We start from the raw sequence: 22,921 nt of genomic DNA, 5'->3' as shown, positions 1-22,921 counted from the left end.
GCATGTTTACACACCACCACTCGTCCCCTCCTGCAATGTTGTGGCCACATCGTCTACTGACACTGGATCATCTACTGACACTGGATCAACTGTTTTCTCCCCCTGCCACAGTGCATTTGAAAAGCTAATAATTTTCTTCAGACTTTGGCAGACATCAGATCAATGCCTGTTTTCACACCACTGACTGCCCAAAATTTCTGCAGAGCTACTGGCACACAGTCATTATTCTTGTAAAAGAGCGTACCAGCAGCATGTGATCGTGCATGGAGACTGTCATGCTTTGATCTTGGACACAAACTGAGGAACAGTTTTGTATCCTTTATCTTATTTTGTATATTCTTCCACTTACAGTGCTCCTCCCCCCCCCCCCCCCCCCCCCAAATAGTGTTCCATTAAAATTTGATGTCATTCAGAGCAGTGGTTTTTCCTTTTCACATCGTTTTGAAACTGGAACTGTAATTATAATCATTATATATAGGCTGTTTATAGATAATTCTGTTATATACAGGTAAGTAGCAACACCCTGAATGATACCAGGCAAATGCTAGCTGGATCTTTAATATGGCTATGCCCTATGCTTATCAAGCCAAAATTGTGATCCATCTTCAGTGACTGACATTCATGACGCACTAACATTTTATTCTTCCTTCCAACATTTTTCATGGTTACTCAAACAATTTCCCACTAAGACTACAAGGATCTGCACATTCAACCAACATACTAGATATTAGCACCAGAGAGGTGTGGAATGTGCTCAATCAGTCAACAAGTCAAAACTCCAGATACACATAGAAACAATTTGTCAGTCTTGCCGCCCCCCCCCCCCCCCCCCAGAATATTTCAGTGATATAACAACATGCAAGAATGCCATTGGTGTTGAGCTTGAGCCTCGGCCAATTTTCATACTGAAGTACTGTTGGATAAACAGAGTTATAATAAATTTATTTTGTCTGGACATGGTTATGTTTCTAAGCACTATTTTCCAGCAGCACTATTTACGAACAGAAAGAAAGTGCACATAAATATGGGAATGGAAGAATCTTTGTAATAGGGCACCTTTGAACAGAATGTGGTTCCTACTGGTACTAACTCATTATACTGACCATTTCCACTAAGTTGTCTCTAGCCAGTCTGGAGGATGATGGTAAGCAGGAGAATAGAGGGTATATTTCTGTCCCTGCCCCTCCTGTGATTGCAGTACTAGACTGCTCAGTCACAACTTCTTTTGATGGAGTTGATATTCCTGATGCTTCTTCATAGCCCTCTTTTAGCTTTGAGATGACTTTCCTCTTCGATTTTTTCCCTGCAACAGACATCAATTAAACTACAAGACTTCAGTAGCGATGTTTATAAAATACATGCTATATTCTGGATTACTGCAATAACTTACTTAACATTTTTAATGTAAGTATCAGTTTGGAGTGCACACAACAGTCTCCTGAGAAAACCCATTCACAGTGCTTACTCAAGCCCATTGACATGGCTAGTACATGTGTATGTTGTTTCCCTGTGCTGCCTATAAAATCTTTAGTGTTGGTGGAATATAACTGAGGCAAGACAACTATTTTCTGTCTTAACTTGTCAGTAAGAACTGATTACTTCGCAAAAACTAAATATATGTCTGACCCATTTGAGTATGTTACATTGCCAACTTATGATTAGAGGTGCAACGTAAATGTGTATACTATTAAATGACTTCTCATGTAATGTGAACATTAAATACTGCCAATTTTGATTCCAATGGTGCAGACTATCAGTTATTGATGAAACATTATCACTTATGTACATAAGGCAAATCATCTTTGAAAGCTACAAAACAATATAAGGCATAGCAAGGACATGTATATAAAAATATCCATAGATGACAGTGTAATAGATACAATCAACAAATCTTTTGTGGATCGCAAATGGAACTTAACATTTGTGGTGTCCCTCCAATGGCGGCACATGCAGGGTGTTCGGGGGAGAATGGTCAGTAATCCGCAAGATGACAGGAACGATAAGTCAAAGTAAAAGTGTATAATGAATGTGGGCTCTAAAATCCATATGTTAAGCACTATGACAACTACTTCATCTTCAATACTGTGAAAAAATGTCTTCTATGGCAAGCTATTTGCTTTCCACATTTTGGTAGGAGGTAGTATGGACCAACATATGAAAAAATTGTCTAGTAAACATGGGCTCATTTTAAAGCCTTAATAGTTACGAGTACCTGTTCATTAGAAGAGATGTGTTTCACTGTAGTGAACACAAACAAGTGCTCATAGCTATTAAGGTATGCATTTTAGGGCCAATGTTTATTAGACCTTTTTTGCTTCAAATGATCGTTCCTGTCATATGCTTGAATATTGACCATTCCTCATGTGACACACTGTATAACGTCGAAATGTGTTGTCCCCACATGGCAGTACATAATACACAATGATTTCTGGTTCTGGGGAATCTGTTCTCAAGCATAGCTTGCAGTAACATTTTCCACTACTGGAAAGAGGCAACTTGAGGATAGTGATGAACTGAAGTGACCCTGCTATGGCCTTAGTCTTAAAGAGTGTTATACGCACATTCAATCAGACATAAGTTCAGTCAGCTTGCAGGACACACTAAATATCTTATTTTAGTGTTGCAGGTAACTCTTCCACTAGGCCATTGTGGTCTGGCATTATCAGGCATAATAATGAAATGTAAGCATACATGCAACATGAAAAAGATGTGCTTAGAAAACATCCCTACTGATCGCAAATGTCACAGCACACTTGGAAACTCTGGCACTGGCTTATGTGCTCTTGGGATTATGCTGCCTCAGATGAGAACATTGGTCCCTTTACACAATACTGGCACAGTTGTGACATGTCATCCATTAAAAAGAGAGTATTCTATCTTTCCTGGAACTATTCATGGTGAGCAAGACACCACATCTGCCAAACCAAATGGTGCTTCTGCGACGGATTGTCACACATAGAGAGCAACCTCTCAAAAGCAATTATACACAGTCTGACAGGAGGTGTGAGATGCAAAGGCTGCTATGGGGTCCTCTAATCACAGCAGGCTCTGTGCTGGTTGGACATCTTTAGATCCTTAAGCTAACAATCCCAGTGTTGGGCTGTAGCATGTATTTGACTTCATTTGCACTGCTGCTGAATATTTCCTCTCTCCCATGTAACCCTCTCTCCAACTGAATTTTGGCAAAGCAACATTTAGCTCTTATCTCAAACTTTGACCAGCCTCTTATTTGCCAATGATCTGATCATGTGTGAAGTTGTACAAATGTGTTTATTGTGTCATTCTGTTTCACTGCTCCTCAATGTGTGCCAAATGCATAGAACATGGAGTCAGACGCCAACATTCAAGACCCCTACTCAACAAAACATGTTTCATGCACACTAAAGTGTCTCTTCGAATGTGTCATGTTTGGCAGATGTTTCACAAACTGGTATACACTTAAGCTAGGTTTCAGCTCCCGACTCCCATTTTTCAATGTTGCACTGTTTCAAAAGCAAAACCCTTTTAAAACATAGTAACACAAGGAAGTGGCATTGGACCTGATGTATAATGAAAGTTAGTGAAACATAGATGAAAGCTTGTTTCTTTAGTTTTATTTCACTTTTTATCAGTATGAACCTTTCCTTTTTAGGTTTCTTTTTCTGTGGCTTTAAAGTGAAAACATACATAAACATGACATGTACTTTGCTGCCACTTGCTGTCAATTACGTTGTGGAAATACACAACAGCCTCACCACTGTAACTTGTGAAATTTCTGTGACTCCTATCTTTTTCCTTGTTCAGGGTGTATATGCAGATAAGAATAAAGAAATTCCTATATTTTTCCCAGTTAAAAATACACTTTTTTTGGGTGAAAACAGACTATGTCCCTGGTGAAAGTACATTTTCCCCACATTAAGTGACAATACACTTTCCCTTGGAGCTGTAAAACTTATCAACCCTATGAATGGTGAATGTTTTATACCCTGGCATACTTACAACTTAGTGGTACTTTAGGAAGCTAGGCAAAAAGTAACTGATTCTGGAAAGATCTCTGATGTGTGGCAACATTCACACTGCACATTTTCATATTATGAAAGCATAAACACTAATTCCACCAAATACAGCACAGTAGCTTCTGAAGCACGGAAATCAAAATTGTGATACACTTTTGTTAGCCAATCATAACTCATGTCACGTGATCTCACCAGCCAATGACAGAAGATATTACAGCATAGGATGTGTGATGTAGTCAGCCAGTAGCAACATCATTGTTAAGTAGTGCAAACACACAAATAGGAAAAGTTAATGGTTTAAGTAAATACACATACAGTGCAGCTACAAGAAAAGCTAAGCTTTCACAATTAATATTGGTAGTCAAAACATTTTTGCTTTTAAGCAGGGTGGCGTGCAAACAGTTTACAAACTTAGCTGCTTTAGAAATGATTCCACACTTGGCCCAAAGATCATGCCCCTTGGACATCATACAGATCGCTCAGCTTCTGCATTATGAGAATGACTGCAAGGTCTTCCGCATATCCCCAACACCTTACCCTGCACTGCTAGTGCTGCTACCTGCTGTCCATGAACTCTAACACAGGCAGTGGTCGTATTAACATGACTTGACCGTGTATATATCAGGGCTCATTTCAATGAAGAACAAGTGGTAAAGGTGATTTAATTGTAATCACAAACAAGTAAAGTGCAAAATTAACAGAACAGTAGTTACCATCTTTTGTTTTCTTTTTTTCTTTTTTAGTACTTGGTTCTTTTCCATTTGCCTCAGTTGTTATTAGTTTTCCTTCACTTTCTAAGAGAAGCCCAGATGTTGGGTTGGTAGTAAATGGTTCAACCTGGAAAACACAGAATCACCGCATTGTAACTGGAATATTCCCATACGCAGCAGCATTAATTTCAGCCACTACCCAGCTTTCAATGATATTTCCATAAGGAACACACACACACACACACACACACACACACACACACACACACACACACACACACACACCCTACAGAAGTGTTAAATGTGATGAAACTTGTTACATTGTGGCATCACAAAGCATTGACTTAGATATGTCAGGTCATTTACTGTCATACAAATATGAGTTTTGAACATATGTGCTGAAGAGATGTAAACATGTTAGCATAGGATGAAAGAATTTTCATCATGCTGCAGTGAAATCTGTTTCCAATAATGATGCAATGCTGGAGCACTGTTAGAGGATGTCAGTATTATTATCTGCTCTATGTTTTCATGCACCTAAGCTGTGCCATGGCTTGTATACACCTACATCTTTTCACAAATAACCAAATCAAAGCAATCTGATAGCAATATGCTTATCAATACAGGCAATGAAATCTGAGTAAATAAAAAAAAATTCCCATGAAATAGCCCTCTATTTTAACTACTGTGATGGCTGACAGAGAGAGAGAAACATTAAAGATGGGCATATCAGAATCTATTACCCAAAATCATCATATTAGACACATGCCTGGTTTGATCATCTTGTACTCTGCAGTATTATAGATGTTCCAAGTGGCTACAAACTGTGCATATTCTATTTTGCCCAACAGATATTGATTCCTCTCTGGCCTTCCCATTAATGTAATTGTCTGAATCTTGGTTGGTGATTCACACACACTGCACAAATGGTTCGGTCAAGGATCTACTGCCATACTGTACTGGAACTCCAAACAATGGCAACAAGTTGGAACACTTAATTACTTCGGAACATAAGATTTTCAAAATAATATGAAAGAGGTTAGCATATTTTATGACAGTGTTGTATCTTTATTTGAAAATAGCTTTCCAGTATCTAATTAGAAAGGCATGATGAAAAAAATCACTAGTGAGGTTGGGGCATTTTCTAAATGGAAAGGAGAAATTCATATTAGGAAGAACACACAGCTATATACAACAGAAACTGATCACATTTATTAAGGGAAGTTACTATAAAGTCAAGAGGTGTGACCATTATATCAGAAATCTATGATCCTGACATCAAAATACAAAGTTAACTTTGGAGACTCGATATGTTTTAACTCAATTTTTCTCTCATTATTTACACAAACCATTTTTTTGGACGACGTAGCTTCAGACCTTAAGGTGAACGTAGTTTTACTGTAATTACTATGCTGAAATTAAAACAGTAATTGCACCAGTCAGAATGCTGTTCTTGGGCACAGTATTTGCAACGACTTATAAAGTGGTTGGAAGTTGCTTCAAATGGGTGTATAGGTACAACTGCCCTCAGCCTTGTGCAAAAGGTACCAAATGTTACTCAAGTTCTAGTATCTCCAAGTTTTGCCATTTGTGCACCCAGATTCGTTGTCGAGTACACCATCACAGGCGCTCCTGTCCTTGATGCAGCATCAAGGGTAACCGCAGCCATGGTCTCCAAGCTGATAGTCCATGCTGCTTCAAACGTTGTCTAATTGTTCATGCAGATGGTTGTTGTCTTGCAAACGTCCCCATCTGTTGACTCAGGGATCGAGACGTGGCTGCACGATCCGTTACAGCCATGAGGATAAGATGCCTGTCATCTCGACTGCTAGTGATACGAAGCCGTTGGGATCTAGCACGGCATTCCGTATTACCCTCCTGAACACACCGAATCCATATTCTGCTAACAGTCATTGGATCTCGACCAACGCAAGCAGCAATGCCGCGATACGATAAACCGCAATCGCGATAGGCTACAATCCGACCTTTATCAAAGTCAGAAACGTGATGGTATGCATTTCTCCTTCTTACACGAGGCATCATAACAACATTTCACCAGGCAACACCGGTCAACTGCCGTTTGTGTATGAGAAATCGGTTGGAAACTTTCCTCATGTCAGCACGTTGTACGTGTCACCACCGGCGCCAACCTTATGTGAATGCTCTGAAAAGCTAATCATTTGCATATCACAGCATCTTCTTCCTGTCAGTTAAATTTCGCGTCTGTAGCACGTCATTTTCATGGTGTAGCAATTTTAAGGGCCAGTAGTGTATTAATGTCTCTTTTTGTTTCATACATTGGAGTTTGAAGTGTCCAAGATGTATACATTTTGAAAATTGTATTGAGGGGGCAAGTGTGCGGATAGCAAATACGTACTGAAAATGGGCACGAGTGCACAGCAGATCCATAATGACATGATGGAAACAATAGGGAAGGAGTCCCGTTACTGGGAAGAATTCCCCAAACTGTTCCACTATGAAAAAATGGGTGGTCGAATTCAAGGGGGGCAAAACCTCTGTCCAGGGTGCACTTTTCAGTGGAAGACTGGTAACAGCCAATACGGAGGAAAATGTCACTGCAATCTGGGATATTATCATGACAGCCAAAGTGTGACAGAATGCTGCATTGCTGAGAGTGTGAGTGCATCTCAGGAACGCATTGGACGTATCGTAAGAGTTGTACTTGACATGCATAAGAATTCTTGTCAATAGTCTCTCCCCCCCCCCCAATAAAAAAGTATATACATGTTGACATCAGAAAACTGTCAGGTGTATTGAAAATTTGACCATTTTTGAGGCAGATCCTATGATGTTTCTCAAATGTTTTGTGACAATGGATGAAGCATGGGTTCACCAATTTCAGTTCACATCCAAAGTTCAACTGAAATGCTGGAAAGACCTATCCTCATCCACACCAAGAAATTCAAGTCTGTCACATCAGTTGGCAAGGTGATGGTCTCCGTTTTTTGGGATTTGAGGGATGCTAGCCTGGCTGAATACATCAAAAAGGGCAAAACAGTGAACTTGTATATTACGATGCTCAACCAATGTGTGTGAGGGAGCCCATCAAAATTAAACAGGTCGGAATGTTGATAAAAAAAAAGTGCTCCTTCATCAGGATAATGCGCCCACACACAGATCTGTTATTGCAATGTCTGCCATCAAGTCCTGTGCCTTCGAACTGCTTTGGCATTCACCTTATTTGCCAAATTTGGGCCCCTTTGACTTTTATCTCTGACCTAAGCTCAAGAAACATCTATCTGGAACCCATTTCTGATCAGATGATGATAGGTCATACCTGTGGTAGAGGCCTTTTTTGCCACACAGGAAGAAAGATACTACCAGGAGGGTATAGTGGACCTGCAGCAGCAGTAGTGAAAGTATGTGGCCCTAAAAGAGGACTACATTGAAAAATAGCCATAAACATTTGGACTCTACTAACGTTTAATGGGTAGGCCAAGAACTTTTCAGTCACTCCTCATAGTTCCTACACTACTAGGTGCAAGTAACAAGTTCCGTTCAGCCAACTCAATCGGCTACCATGTTTTCTGCTTCTTTCCAGTTCGTGTTTGTGTATCAAAGACCCTTTGTGAAAGTTCATTTCCAGCTGTTATGAGGTCTTTCTCTACTTTTTTATTTATTCATTGGTTGCCACAAATGTGCTGATTTGGCCATTCTTCCATCCTCAATGCATAGAATCTGCCCACAAGCTTCATTCTTCTTCCAGAAACCATTTTATGCAAGCTGCGTAGACTAATACTTCTTGGTGCATCATCATTTGAAACAAGGTCACAATAGCTGATCATCAAAATTCGTGGCAAAAACATCATTGGTGAAAAATATTGAGATTGTGTGTGATTTTTCTGACATTTTCCAGGTCTAGCAGGTGTACTTGAAAAACTGGTAGCATGACACAGGAGTTAAGCTGAATCTTTGTGGACATACTTGTAGTGTCTAACTGCCATATGGATCACATTCGTTGGAAGACTGCAAAAAATTTTACCACTTCTGGTGGTAATGTCTGCATCTAGGATCCCATTATTACAGATAAGACAGCCAAGATATGGAAATCAGTCAAGATCTTGTAGTACCTTCTGTAACATTATAATTTGAGTAGATAAATTTCCACATGTTATGCACATTGTTTTTGTTTTAGCACTATTTATTATTGTTCATACAGAACTGGCCATTCCATCCAGTTTGGTAGTCATTAATTGCAAACCTTGTGGTGCTTCTGCCAGAAGAACAATGTCAACAGCAAAATTCAGAACTAGATTGCTCATTCAAATGCTCATGCTGCAGTCGGTCACAATGTTTCTCATTAGGAAATCTATGACTGATATAAAAAGTAATGGTGACAAAATGCTCCCTTGTCTGACACCAGTCAGAATACTAAACCAACAGGTGTTCCCATCCTCTGTTTTTATACAGCAACTTGAATCTAGATAAAGACTTCTGAAAATGTCAATGAAATGATCAGGAATGCCACACAGGCTTACAATATTCCATAATGATTCTTGATGTATACTGTCAAATGCCCCCCCCCCCCTTTTATCAATGAAGTCTAGATGCAGTGGACAGTTGAATTCTACACATTTCATTACATTTCACAGAACAAATATTTGTTCAAAGCAGGATTTCACACTTCGAAAGCCAGCCTCTTTACCTTTTAGTCGACAATCTGATGCTTCTTGTATCCTTTTTAGAAGGATGGGGCAAAAGACTTTGCCTGGCACCATGAGAAGCACAATACCTATCCAATTTGTACATTTGGTTTGATTTCCTTTCTTCAGTAGTTTAACAAGGATCCCGTGATTTCAGTCTACTGGAACTTGCCTTGTTAGTCAACAGGTATTGCACAATTTATGAAGGTGGTGAAGCAAGTCTGGACCTCCATATTTAAGAATTCAAGCTTTAATTTCATCCAATGAGCTGCTTTATTGTTTTAAGGTGTTGTGATTGCTGCGCACCTGTCTGCTTCTGTGATATAACCTGTTTTTACCATTATCTCTTGCATTTATGGTACATTTTCAAAGTTGCTGCATTAAATGGATTGGGCTAATTTAAAGTTCCTCTGAAGTATTCAACCCATCTGGTAGCTCATTCATCTTTTATGATCAGAAGCTTGCCATTTTTATCCTTTATGGAACTCTTAAAAACTATGGGCTCCACTAAGTTCTCGAATGATATGGTAGAATGACTAGACAACATTTTGCACCTCTCTGCCTTCCCACTCAAGCCACGATTTTTGTTGACTCTACAACCACTTTTCACTCAATAGTCTAACATGGCGTATATTTGTTTAAGTAATTGAAGCCATTGTTGAGCTTTAGCTTGTTCATGCCATTGTTTTACCATTTTGGTTTCATCCATCAGATGCCAATTTCGGTCTTGAATCCATTGCTCATTCTATGTTGCTCTTCATCATCCAGTTCTCTCATCAGCACATGTACTCCCAGAATCCTTTAATCGAAGCCATTGTGTTTCAACGTCACTAGGTAGTAAGGTAGCTCTTCAAGTGCCTGGATCAATTTTTAAGGCTGATTACAAATAAGTTTTCTACTTCCTTTGCCACATCAAACGGTTGCTTAGGATGTCAGTGATGCTGCAATTTAAACTTCATTTTCAAGTCTGCTCAGACCAAGAGATGATACAACCCAACATCTGCAGTATGATACGGCCATGGTTTTTTAACAAAGATGACTTCCATCAGCTATTTATACAAATTTAACCAATTTCATTTAGAATGTCTCCATCAGGTCAACACCAGGCCGTCTTATGTATAATTTTATGTTGAAAGGAACTATTGGTTGTACATAGCCCGTGAAGGCTACATCTAAAATCGCCAACATTAAACAAAACTACAAATCTCAATGAAATCCCTGTCATATTTCATACAGAATTTACAGCTGCTGATTTAAATCCTATTCACCAAAACATACAATAGACCCCTTGAACAGAAAACTGCTAAATGATTGGAAGGAAGCACAGCCCACATCTAATAACAAAAAGGGTAACAGAAGTGTTTAACAAAACTACTGCCCAACATTCTTGGCATCCACTGTTATTGTGTCTTAGAATGTTATGAGCTTAAACATAATGAGGTAGCTCCTACAGAATGCCCTTTTCCGCAAGTCAACTGGCATAGATTCCGAAAACATCATTCATGTGAAAACCAACTAGCACTTTTCTCAGTCAACAGCTGGAAAGCTAGCAATCAAGGTACTGGATGGATGTGATGTTTCTTGATTTCTGGAAAGCACTTGATTGGTGCCACACCAACATTTATTAATTTTTGGTTGGTCTGATGATTTCTTATTAGGGAGGATGCAACATGTTATCTTGGAAGCAGAGTCATTGACACATCAAGTACCTTCAAACTTACCCTATCAGATGTTTCATGATGTGTATTACCCATTTGGCAGACAATATTAATAAGAAACCTTAGCCTTTTCCAGTTTTTATAATTATCAATAATGAAATATTATCTGAAGAAAGAGCAGCACAAATACATAGTCAGAGCTTCATAAGATTTCAAAGTTGTGCAAAGACTGGCAACTTGTTTTAAATGTTCAGAGATAAAAAACTGTGCTCTTTACAATGTACAAAAATTGAACCTTTAACAAAGAGCAGAAAAGTTTTGTCCTATGGCTTCAACATCAATGAATCACAATTGGAATCAGTGAATTCATAAAAATACCTATGGGCAACAATTTGTACAGAGATGAAATGACTCGCACAGGTTTACTCATCGTTAAAGTAGCTGGCACACTTCAGGATACTGTGAAACTGCTGTCACTGTACAAAGGTGACTGCTTACAAATCAGTTGTGTGTTCCATCTTAGAATATTGCTCTAGTGGTCCCCATACCAAACAAGACTAACTGGGGGCACACAACATGGACAAAGAATGGCAGCACAAATGGTCACAGGCTAGTCTGACACACAGGTGTGTGTCACAGAAATTTTGAATAAACTAAAATGGCAGACACCTGAAGACAGATGCCAATTATCCCACGAAAGCCCAATCACAAAATTTCAAGAGCCAGTATTAAGTTAATAAACTACATACATTTTTCATCAATCTACACTGCTGACAAAGCACTGCAGTATGTGTGAACACCATTTACTTCAGAAAGTGAGTGACTGACTGTACTTGATGCCGTGCTATTAAAAATTTGAATGATAGACAGCCACCTTAATTTTTTCCCTGAAAATTTGGGTTTTGATAGTGAGGAACAATACCAGTTTTTTCGTCAAGACACAAAAGTAATGGAAAAATGGTGTCAGGGTTATTAGAATAACAATATGATGGGAGACAACAGTGTCCCTCTTCACTCAGACTAACAACTGATAATTAATTAGATAAAAGTCATATTAGATGTTTTAAGAGAAGAGAAAGGAAATATAAGCCTTCAGATACATAATTATGCAATAATTTTTGCATTTCAATAAAGCCTTTTTTCATACTGAAAAATCAAACTAATGTTTATTTCATATACATCTGTTTTGTTAATCCTTTGTTTATAGCAAAAAACACATCATAACAGAACTGTCAAAAGTAGAAAAAATGGAGATCGTGGACAGACTCAGTACACAAAAAACTGTGATTAAGTTATTATCTACCAAAAAGTAGTAATAAAAAAATGCTTCGTTGGCCTCTATCAGTCTCCATTGCAAGTCAGCTTTTCCCCACACCGTTTACATATCTGGCATGGGCAGTAAAACAGTAGACTTACTGGTAATGTTTTGTAGTACTGTTGTTTCCAAACATATTTCTGAAACTACTGATGTTAATTTTGTGCTGGCAAAGATTAAGTGGAAAGCAATTTATAATATTTTTCTTTTACCAGAGGCTTATCCAAGTGTTCATCCAGAGTCAGCATGTCAGCAGTTGTCGACTGATCTTCCACTGCCTCTTTGGGATGACGACGTCCAGATTTTTTCTTCTTAACTCCAGATTTAGAGCCCTTCTTTGTCTTTTTTACAGTTTTAGCTTCTTCAGTTTTGACAGACTTCTTTTTACTGAGATCATTGGAATCTTTTTTAGTGGATACATTGGAGGCACTATGAGAATGTGGCACAGCAAGTGTTTCATCTTCTCGAAGAGGTCTGAAACATACATTAAATCGAAGAAGAAAATATTAATTTCTAATAAATTGTAATGCAAAATCGAGCTGCCAAAGGGCAGTGAAGAGAGAAGCAACATTGACAAGAAGGTAGATAAAATTGTACTGTCAACATCAGATATTGTCTCCTAAAAAGGGATATGGACGCAAGCATGTGTCAGGTAATCCACTGAAGACATGAAGTGTGTAAACAAGTCCACAATCACATTTGGCACTTTATGTATAAATGTCCATCTTTCTTCGCATATGCTATACAACTCGTATTACTGATTTCGGCTTACTGCCATTATCAGATCATTAAAAGTATTCACATTAAAATACCGCCGATGAATAATAATGGATACAGGTGTACTCTTGTGTACAGTTTATTCGATGAATGAGATTTTTATCTGAATTTTTTTAATGATCTGTTGATGGCAGTAAGCCAAAACCAGCAATGTGAGTTGTATAACATATGTGACTAAGACAGGCCTTTAAGCATAATGTGTTAGTCAATTCAGAAATAAGGGGAAAATATCAACGGTTATCTCATTCTGCTCTGGGTCACAATTCAGACAGCTGAATTTATTTAAATGAATTATACAACAGTGTAAGAAACTCATGGCATAATTAATATATACATTGAAATAAACAGTTTTAGCCTGCTACACAATTCATTAGCAGTAAGTTGCACTTCATTGACAACATCATTACTCTAAAATTTGTTGTAATTGGGTTTTGTACTTTATCACACATGAAAGACCCTCTCCTTCAGCACAACAATGTCAGACCACCTGAGTGCTGTGACATCTGCAACAATCCGACACCTTTGGTCCGCTGTCATTGATCATCCTCCATACAGTCCCAACTTGGCTCCTCCAATTTCCATGCACCAAAAAGGAGGCATTACTTTTCATCATGCTCTAGTACAATACACTATTGGAACCATTCATTCCCCCCCCCCCCCCCCCCCCTTAATAAAGGCACGAAGAATCCGTGTAATTGAAAGCGAAAATGCGTTTGTTGAAATTGACTGTAAGAAAAATAATATATTGTTTTTATTATCTGATATATGGTCAATTGAATGATGTAAGTTGGGAGCTCAATTCTGTTCAACCTGCCTATGTTCTGGATACTTGTCCCTTTCAGCAGCATCTACATCTACATTTACGTTGATACTCCACTAGCCACCATACAGTGCATGGTGGAGGGTACCTTGTACCACTACTAGTCATTTCCTTTCCTGTTCCACTCACAGATACAGCAAGGGAAAAACAACTGCCTATATGCTTCAGCATAAGCCCCAATTTCTCTTATCTTCGTGGTCCTTATGCTCAATATATATTGGTGGCAGTAGAATCATGTGGCAGTCAGCCTGTTCTCTAAACTTTTGTAATAGTGTTTCTCATAAATAATGTCGCCTTCCACCCGGGGATTCTCATTTGATTTCCCGAAGCATCTCCGTAACACGTGTGTAGTTCGAGCCTACTGGTAACAAATCTAACAGCCTGCCTCTGAATTGCTTCAATGCCTCCCCCTATCTGACCTTGTACAGATCCCAAACACTTAAGCAGTACACAAGAATAGGTTGCACCAGTGTCCTATATGCAGTATCCATTACAGGTGAGCCACTCTTTCCTAAAATTCTCCCAATAAACCATAGTCAACAATTTGTCTTCCCTACCACAGTTCTCACATGCTTTCTCCATTTCATATTGCTATGCAACATTACACCCAGGTATTTAAACAATTTGACTGTGTTAAGGAGGACACTAGTAATACTGTATCCAAACAATACAGATTTGTTCTTCCTACTCATCTGCATTAACTTACATTTTTCCACATTTGGAGCTAGCTGCCATTCGTCTTATCTTCCTACAGTCACTCAACTTTGACACCTTACTATACACCACAGCATCATCAGCAAACAGCTGCAAATTGCTGCCAATCCGGTCCGCCAAATCATTTATGTACATAGAGAACAGTAGCTGTCCTATCACACTTCCCCGGGGCACTCCTCATGATACTCTTGTCTCTGATGAATACTTGCCACTGAGGACAATAAACTGGCTTCCTGTACTTAAGTAGTCTTCGAGCCACTCATGTACGTGGGAACCTATTCCATATCCTCATACCTTCTTTAACAGCCTTCAATGGGGCACTGTATAAAATGCTTTCCGAAAATCTAGAAATATGGAATCTGCCTGTTGCCCTTCATCCACAGTTTGCAGCATATCATGTGAGAAAAGGGCAAGTTGAATTTTGCATGAGCAGTGCTTTCTAGAACCATGCTGACTCAAACATAAGCTTCTGAGTTTATTTTATTCAAACTGAGAATATGTTTACGGATTCTGCAGCAAGCTGAAGTTAGGGATATTGGCCTGTAATTTTATGCGTTCTTTCTCTTGCCTTTCTTACATACTGGAGTCACCTGCACTTTTTCCAGCCACATTTTACTGGGCGAGACATTCATGAAATGCAGGCTAAGTAAGGGGACAACGCTGTAGAGTACTCTTTGTAAAGCCGATTTGGGACTCCACCTGGATCTGGTAAATTATTTGCTTTCAAATCTTTCAGTAGTTTCTGCATGCCAGGGGTGCTTATTACTGTGTCATCCTTATGGGAGTCCATCCGATGGTCAAACGACAGTATGTTTGCACTATTTTCCTGTGTGAGTGATTTCTTGAATGTGAAATTTAAAACTTCGGTTTTCATTTCGCTACCTTCAACTGCCACACCAGACTGATCAACAAGGGACTGAATGGAGGCCTTTGACACACTTAGTGATTTTACATAGGACCAGAGTTTTATCTGGCTGTCCCAGATCTTTTGCTACAGTGCAAAGGTGGTGGTAGCTTTATGCTTCATGCATCTCCCTTTTCATAGGTGCACGAATCTCTACTAACCTTTGTTTGTCGTCATTTATGCGTTCTCTTTTGAACTGAGAGTACGACAGCCTCTGCTTTGTCAACATCTTCTGAATTTCATTATTAAACCATGGTTGATCTTTTCCATCCTTTATCCACTTACTAGGCACATAACTCTCCAGACCTTGATTTACTACTATCTGCTTAAACTTTGCCTATAATTCCTCTACATTCATCTCACTGATACTAAGTGATGCCACTTTTGTGTCTAAGTAAAATGTTAATGACTGCTTATCTGCTCTATCTAGCAGAAACATTCTCCAAGCCTTCTTGACTGATTTACTAGCTTTCATAATAACACTCACCATCATGATCGCTAATCCCCCATTTCTATACAGACATTATCGATAAGGTGCAGCCTATTTGTAGCTACAAGGTCTAAGATATTTCCATTGCATGTGCACTGCTGAGCTAGCTGCTCAAGGGTTTTCAGAAAAGGTGTTCAAAAGTATTTCACATGACCACTTTCACAGTAATGAAAAATAGTTACCTGTATCTTCATAAAAACTGAATTTTCAGACTACAATACATGGGCACTACCCTCTTCAAAACACACACTTCTTGTTTTGCAACTTGACGAACATTTTTACACAATGCTATTGATACAGTAAACTGTATCACCTACAATTTTTTAGTACTTCTTTCCACCATATGTCATAATATGCCATTATCATTATCTCTGTCACACAGAGCAAGAACAAAAACAGAAGCTTTTAGACATTAAGAAGCACACACAAGAGAGAATGAGAACTTTGCTGAATTTCTGCCGGAACTTTCCTTACTATAATTAGGGGGAGGGCACAGGTTCATTAATTTATTGTGGCCTTGAAAAATGTCAACTGCAGTAGCAAACAAGCCCAAGGATACCTCTACCTTGTGATACAAAACAAACTGGTTTTCATCCACTTGTTTCTGCACTATAGGATTATTCTACTTATTTAGTGACAGAGGAAGTCAATGTGGATGAGGGCACCTATAAAGCTACATTAATTTCTCCTATATGCTGAACAATCTTAACACGTTAGTATGATATGCAAAGCCTCTCTTAGCATTAGAGATATTTCCTGAAAGCACTAACCATGTACAGAAGTATGTTCAGACTTCCATTTGAAAACTAAGACTAAACTACCAATATCATTTGTATAGTGTTCTCAACAACATTTAATTGCACTATTTTGTCGAAACTTTACATTTTGAGAACTGTGGCAATAATACTATAAGGTCTATAACTAAAAGAGCAATCTGCTACAAGTATGGTTTAAAAAGGTTTATTTGAATCAAACCATGGCTCCTTTCAGATTTCTTACAAATCCATCTAAAGACAGTTGTTTCAAGAAGTAGTGGCTCTGGTCACAAAAACTGAAAAATCACTGGGAGAGTAGTGTGCTGATAACATGCCCCTCTTTATCCAGTGATGCCTATCGGCTGAGGATGACACGGTGGTCGGTCGGTACCACTGGGCCTTCCGAGGCCTGTTCACACGGAGTTTAATTTAGTATCAATGCAATATAAACTACTTACATCTCTATTTTAAAATCTCCATGTGAATGATAGCCATAGTCTAATGTATTAAAACATTGTGTTCAAACTTAGCTCCATCACTATAATTGAAAATTTACCTTATTGTTCTTATTCACTGTATGCAGGGTTTGGTATTGTTTATATATAAACATTTGTATGTGTAATTCTAGCCATTCAGCACATTAGAAATTATTGTAAATGATTTTACTCCTCTTTTTAGTTTTTTTAATGCAGTAGCAAAGACATATTTTACTAAACCCACACATTCTTATGGCATCAGTAAACTAACATCTTTACCACTGTAATGAATTTGGAAATATTGTTTCTATTACTCATGTGAAGCTCTGTAAATGTTAATCATGTGTGCTGCCATTAAACAAGGAATGGTGTGGTTTCAAGTGTTTTCCAGTGAATTTAACAGCACTCACATAGTGCACATCCACATATGTGTCGATTTTAAAATTCATAACAAAGCACTGACTGATTTTGTCGCACAGAATCATACAGCACATAATTTTCCACCACATTTTACATTTTAATAACTTTAAAACCTTTTCATAAATGTTTTGATAGAGATCAAAAGAACTAAATCTCTAGTAAATTTTAGCAAACATAACAAATCACTGTTTGTGTGTCCTAGTGCAGCAAACCAATAACAAATATGAAAGGAGGCCCCAGCAAGAAAATAATGAAACATGGAACAACCGTCTGAAGATGGAGTTGTAAGAAATGGTTTGATTCAAATAAACCATTTTAAGCCATACTTGTGGCTCGTTGCTGTTTCATTTACAAACTTTATAATATTTAATTGGTCAAAAAGAACACAACTTATGCATTTACTGCTTAGTGTATTAGGGGACACAGCATTAATAGTTAATGCAAACGTATTGGGAAAAGGGTACAGATCTCATAATCATGTTCCTGGTTTTGGAAAAAAGCATATGACAGTGTTCCAAGGTTTAAGATCTGGAACTGTTTAGAAAAACTAATGGTTACAAATTCCCTAAGAAAGGGGGGGGGGGGGTACAAATGTTATATGAAGACTGCTAAGGTAGTGTACAAGTGGGTAATGGCAGAGCAGACTGGTGCAGGACAGAGAGGGTTTTGTAACAGGGTAATGCATGTTCCCCATTAGTTTTCACTGCACTTACAGAAGTGATTATAAAGGAAATGGTTATTTGCTTATCGTGTAGTTATATGGAGAGAAACAGAACTACAGCTGCAGGGAAGATCAGATGAATGGAACTCCAAGTTTAAAGAGTACCAGCTGACAGCAAGCAAGAGAAAAACTGTAGCAATGGTTACGAGCAGGACATCTGCCCAGGGCCATCTGATGCTAGTGGGAGAGGAAACTGAATATGTGGACACTTTCAGTTACTTAGGAAGTCGAGTATAAAGGAATGGAACTTCCTAACTAGAAGTACAGATCAGGGCAAGAAAGGGACCTAAAATTTTGCATGACGTGTGGAACCTTGTGTGGGACAGGGGACATTCTGTGAGAGCCAAACAGACCAAGCTTAACCACCCTTGCAGAAAACTACAAGAGATAAAATTAGGAATGAAGACAACAGAGCAGATATTGAAGAGGATCTTTCAATGGCAGGGAGACTGAGGGCTACACAGTTCAAGTGGTTTTCGATATGTGTAGAGGATGAAGGATAGCTGCCTGCCAAAACAATACTTTATTAGAAATGTGCAGAGGATAAGACAAATAGTATGACCTGGAAAAAGAGAGCTAGATCAGATTCAGGAAGCTCTGAAGACTAGAAGAGAATACTGGGAAACAATATCAATACAAGAAGTATGTCAAGACAAAGCAAAACGGAGACAAGTTATTACATAAGCACCATACCCCCGGTTCGCTGGAAGGGTGTGAAGATGATGTAATAACTTGATACCTATATGCAAGCCAAATGGATTTTAGGGAGATAGTAAATGTAGCTATAATCAGACTGATTTTAGAGATCCATCTGAAAATTGATTCCCGAAGATGTGCCTGTTTGTTTATTTATCATAAATTAATAGTGTATGGAAACTGAAAATGCAAGCAGAATGTTGACAATCACAGAATTTTGAATCACTTTAGGAAAGAGTAAAGCAAATGACAAAGTCATTGAGTGTGTGGTTACAATAGCAGTGGAGCACAAAAAACCATATCAGAAATAGTAGTGTTACAATCTAGTTACATCTTCTGTGCACAACAAACTACTACATATTTACAAATACAGAACAGTAGCTGCTGCAGGATCGAAGACGATGTCTGGGATCACCAACATGCTCGAATGACATCAAGCTTCCATTTACTGGATGGACTGAGATGAAAAAGCTTGTTCTGCTGTTATTCATAGATTGGGGACACTTTATAACCATACGTTAAGGGTATACAGAATGAGTTTTTCGATGAAAAAATCGATTTTTGGGTAAATGCATTTTCGAAAAATTTAGACTCTTCTGTTTAATACCATGTATAAAATATTTGGATGACATGAATAGAACTATTTTAAATAATTTTTTAAAATAATTTCAACACACGATGTTCCGCACCTTGCATATGAGACGCGAAATATACCTGATATAGACAGCCTTGCCAGAGATATAATTGAGCACAAGAGAGTTAGCTTTTCTGTTCGCTACACTGCTAGACAGTTGACAATAGAATTTGCACCATTTGTATTGTTTCCTTTGTGAGTACATCCATGTCATTGTTGTGAAAGTTGTATGTGGAGAAGTCATTGAGTTTTCTTTCCTTCAACATGCCAAGACCTAGTCTGAAGGTATTTAGAAAGCATGTACATTGGTGCAAGAAAGTAAAGTGTACTAAAAATTTGTCTGATTCATCTTCATCAGTATCTGATGTCCCAGTAGCGACTAACCTCAACACTGGTAGTGATACATTGAGTGATGCTGCCGCCACTACACCGGAAAGTGCTTCAAGAAGGAAACTAGCTGGAATTGAAGAAGAATACAAGAAACTAAATGCTAGGACTACAAAATATGAGATAATTAACGTCTCTTTATTATCAGACGTTTTGGAGAACAATGTGTGCTGCAAACAATGTGAGAATGTGCTGTCTCATTGAAAACAAACTTACATGTAGGACTTGTTTGTGAATTAGAGTTTATGTGCAGTTATTGCAAACACAGTGTTACTTTCTTCAATTCCTCGCATGTTACTGCAGATACAGGTAAACTAAAGATATAAACATTAGACTGATTTATGGATTACGGTGTATAGGAAAGGGCAGGGCTGCAGGTGCCATGTTGTGTGGTGTGATGAACTTCTCTCCTCCACCTTCAAAATTTAACAAACACATAATTGCAATAGGCTATGCTGTAGAAGATTTGGCACAGGAAAACATGAAAGATGCTGTTGAGGAAGCAGTTGTTGAAAATAATAATAGCAGAGACTTTTCCATAGCTTTTGATGGAAGCTGGCAGGAGAGGGGTCACATCTCTGAATGGTGTAGTAACAGCTACAAGTGTAGACACTGGTAAGGTAGTTGATGTGGCAATACTTTCCAAGCATTGCAGATGCAAGGAGAAAATGAAAACTAAACATGAAGAGGAGTGCATGGCAAATTACTGTGTGTCAGGTGGTGGTATGGAAGTTGCTGGTGTAAGAAGTATTTATCAACGCTCAGTAAAATGGTACAACGCTAGATACATAAATTATCTTGGAGATGGTGACTCAAAGGCTTTCAAAGAAATTGAGGAACTGAGACCCTATGGTAACGATGTGAAAATTTCCAAACTGGAGTGTGTTGGCCATGTTCAGAAAAGGATGGGATCAAGATTTCGACAGCTCAAGGCTAGCATGAAAGGCAAGAAATTGAGCGATGGGAAAACTTTAGATGGGAAAAATAGACTGACAGATACTACAGTAGATCATATTCAGAAGTGCTATGGTCTAGCAATAAGACAGAATACAGCAGATGCAAAATAAATGAGAAGAGCAGTCTGGGCTCTGTTTTTTCATACAGCTTCAAACAATGAGAATCCCCAACATGGGCTATGTCCAAAAGGAGACGATAGTTGGTGCAAGTACAACAGAGGCCCACCCTCATCACCTGCCACCTGCCATAACGGATGAAATAAAACCAATATTCCGAGACCTCGCAGATATTAGTCTACTAAAGAAATGTCTTCATGGCCGGACTCAAAATCCAAATGAGTGTGTGAACCATGTGATATGGAATAGACTACCTAAAACTGTGTTTGTGGGTATAAACACACTTCACTTTGGCATTTATGATGCTGTTTCATCATTCAATCAGGGCAATATAACAAAGTGCAAAGTTCTGCAGAAGTTGGGGCTCTGTGTAGGACTACGAACTGCCGCAGTTTGCTTTGTTTGGACAAAAGATGGCTATCCAGCATAGCAGAGCCATCAAGAGGAAGCTGTTGGACGATTCTGATGATACAAGCTATGGAGCAGGCTTGTACTGAAGTAAAAACTTTGAAACTAATTTCCCATAACTTTAGTTTTTTAGTGTATAAGGTACATTTTCTCAGGGCCTATTTATAGTAGAAAGATGAAATTTTCTGTAGTTGTTCCTTAAGACCTTCTAATATATCTGAATTAAAAGATATGTGGAATTATTTTGTATTAATGGATGTAAATTTTAAAATACTTGTTAAAATGTATAACTTTTTTTAACATTTACAGAAAATAAAATATCTGAAAAACTATACATTATTTTTTCAAAATTAATAATTCAGCAAAAAAGCAGACCATATCTCTGCGTTCTGTGAAAAAATCAAGAGTATCGTCCAAATAACAAATGAGAAAATGTTCCTAACTTTTAGTTCAATTTAACATTGTAAGCATAGGGTGTTCCATATACCCTTAAACATTCAGAAGGTTTAGCCATGTCCTACAATGTACACAACTGATTGAGATTTGCTGTTCTAAACTTTTAGAAACATAACTGCAATTCCATCCTGAGTACTGTTTGTCCTTGCTGCAGCGACTACAGTGAGGTGACCTTGTCAGCCAGATAATAGCACTTCATGTAACAAACTGATAATGTCTCAATGCTTTTTGTCTTCTTTAAGTAGGATTTTAATACTTGAGTTTGTACAGGATGTCTAACAAGTGGCACAGGATTACATATTGGCCACAATAGTACTTCACCAGTTTTGCTGATAGTCTGACAGTCAGGACTGGCATTAATGACCACAAAAAGTTTCCTGAGCTAGTTTACTGGTCAGTGTTTAGCAGTGTTGTATTCCTTATCCTTATTTTCTATGTCTTTGAAGTGTGCATGAGGACTGTCCACCTTGGTACTCATACTTAAATTGTAGTAAGCTATTTGATGTAACTGTTCTGAGTATCAACAAGCTGAATCATTAACAGGCTATGAATTATGGTTTTGACCACTCGACCATGGAGCAAAAATAATGTTGTGAAACTTTAGGTCTTACTTCACTGTAATGTATGTATGGATGAATAAGAGTGTCAGGTTGGTAGTTCAGAAGATGAATGCTTGACTTAGCTTTATTGGCAGAATTTTTGAAAGTGCAGCTCACATATAACAGTGACGGCTTGTGAACCCTACTGTAATCCATACTTCAGTACTGCTTCAGAGTTTGGAATCCCCAACAGGTTGGATTAAATGAAAGACATTGAAATAATTCAGAGGCGTGCTGCTAGATTTGTTA

The 22,921-nt window shown here is 38.3% G+C and overlaps 1 protein-coding gene across 2 annotated transcripts in view; it reads right to left on the bottom strand.

Annotated features, from left to right (window-relative positions):
* Nucleotides 1-22,921, bottom strand: part of LOC126298835 (AP-3 complex subunit delta-1) — a 234,114-nt gene that overhangs the window by 10,474 nt on the left and 200,719 nt on the right. For both annotated transcript variants that reach the window (XM_049990312.1, XM_049990313.1), the window contains exons 21-23: nt 12,555-12,816; nt 4,709-4,832; nt 1,104-1,303 (exon numbers count right to left, since the gene is read on the bottom strand). In XM_049990312.1, the coding sequence (XP_049846269.1) occupies nt 1,104-1,303; nt 4,709-4,832; nt 12,555-12,816 (586 nt within the window). The remainder of the gene's footprint in view (nt 1-1,103; nt 1,304-4,708; nt 4,833-12,554; nt 12,817-22,921) is intronic.

Source organism: Schistocerca gregaria, chromosome X (genome assembly GCF_023897955.1).
Source record: "Schistocerca gregaria isolate iqSchGreg1 chromosome X, iqSchGreg1.2, whole genome shotgun sequence".
NCBI classification, from domain to species: domain Eukaryota; kingdom Metazoa; phylum Arthropoda; class Insecta; order Orthoptera; family Acrididae; genus Schistocerca; species Schistocerca gregaria.
Note: the sequence above shows the minus strand (reverse complement) of the source record. Positions and strands in the feature narration are given on the sequence as shown.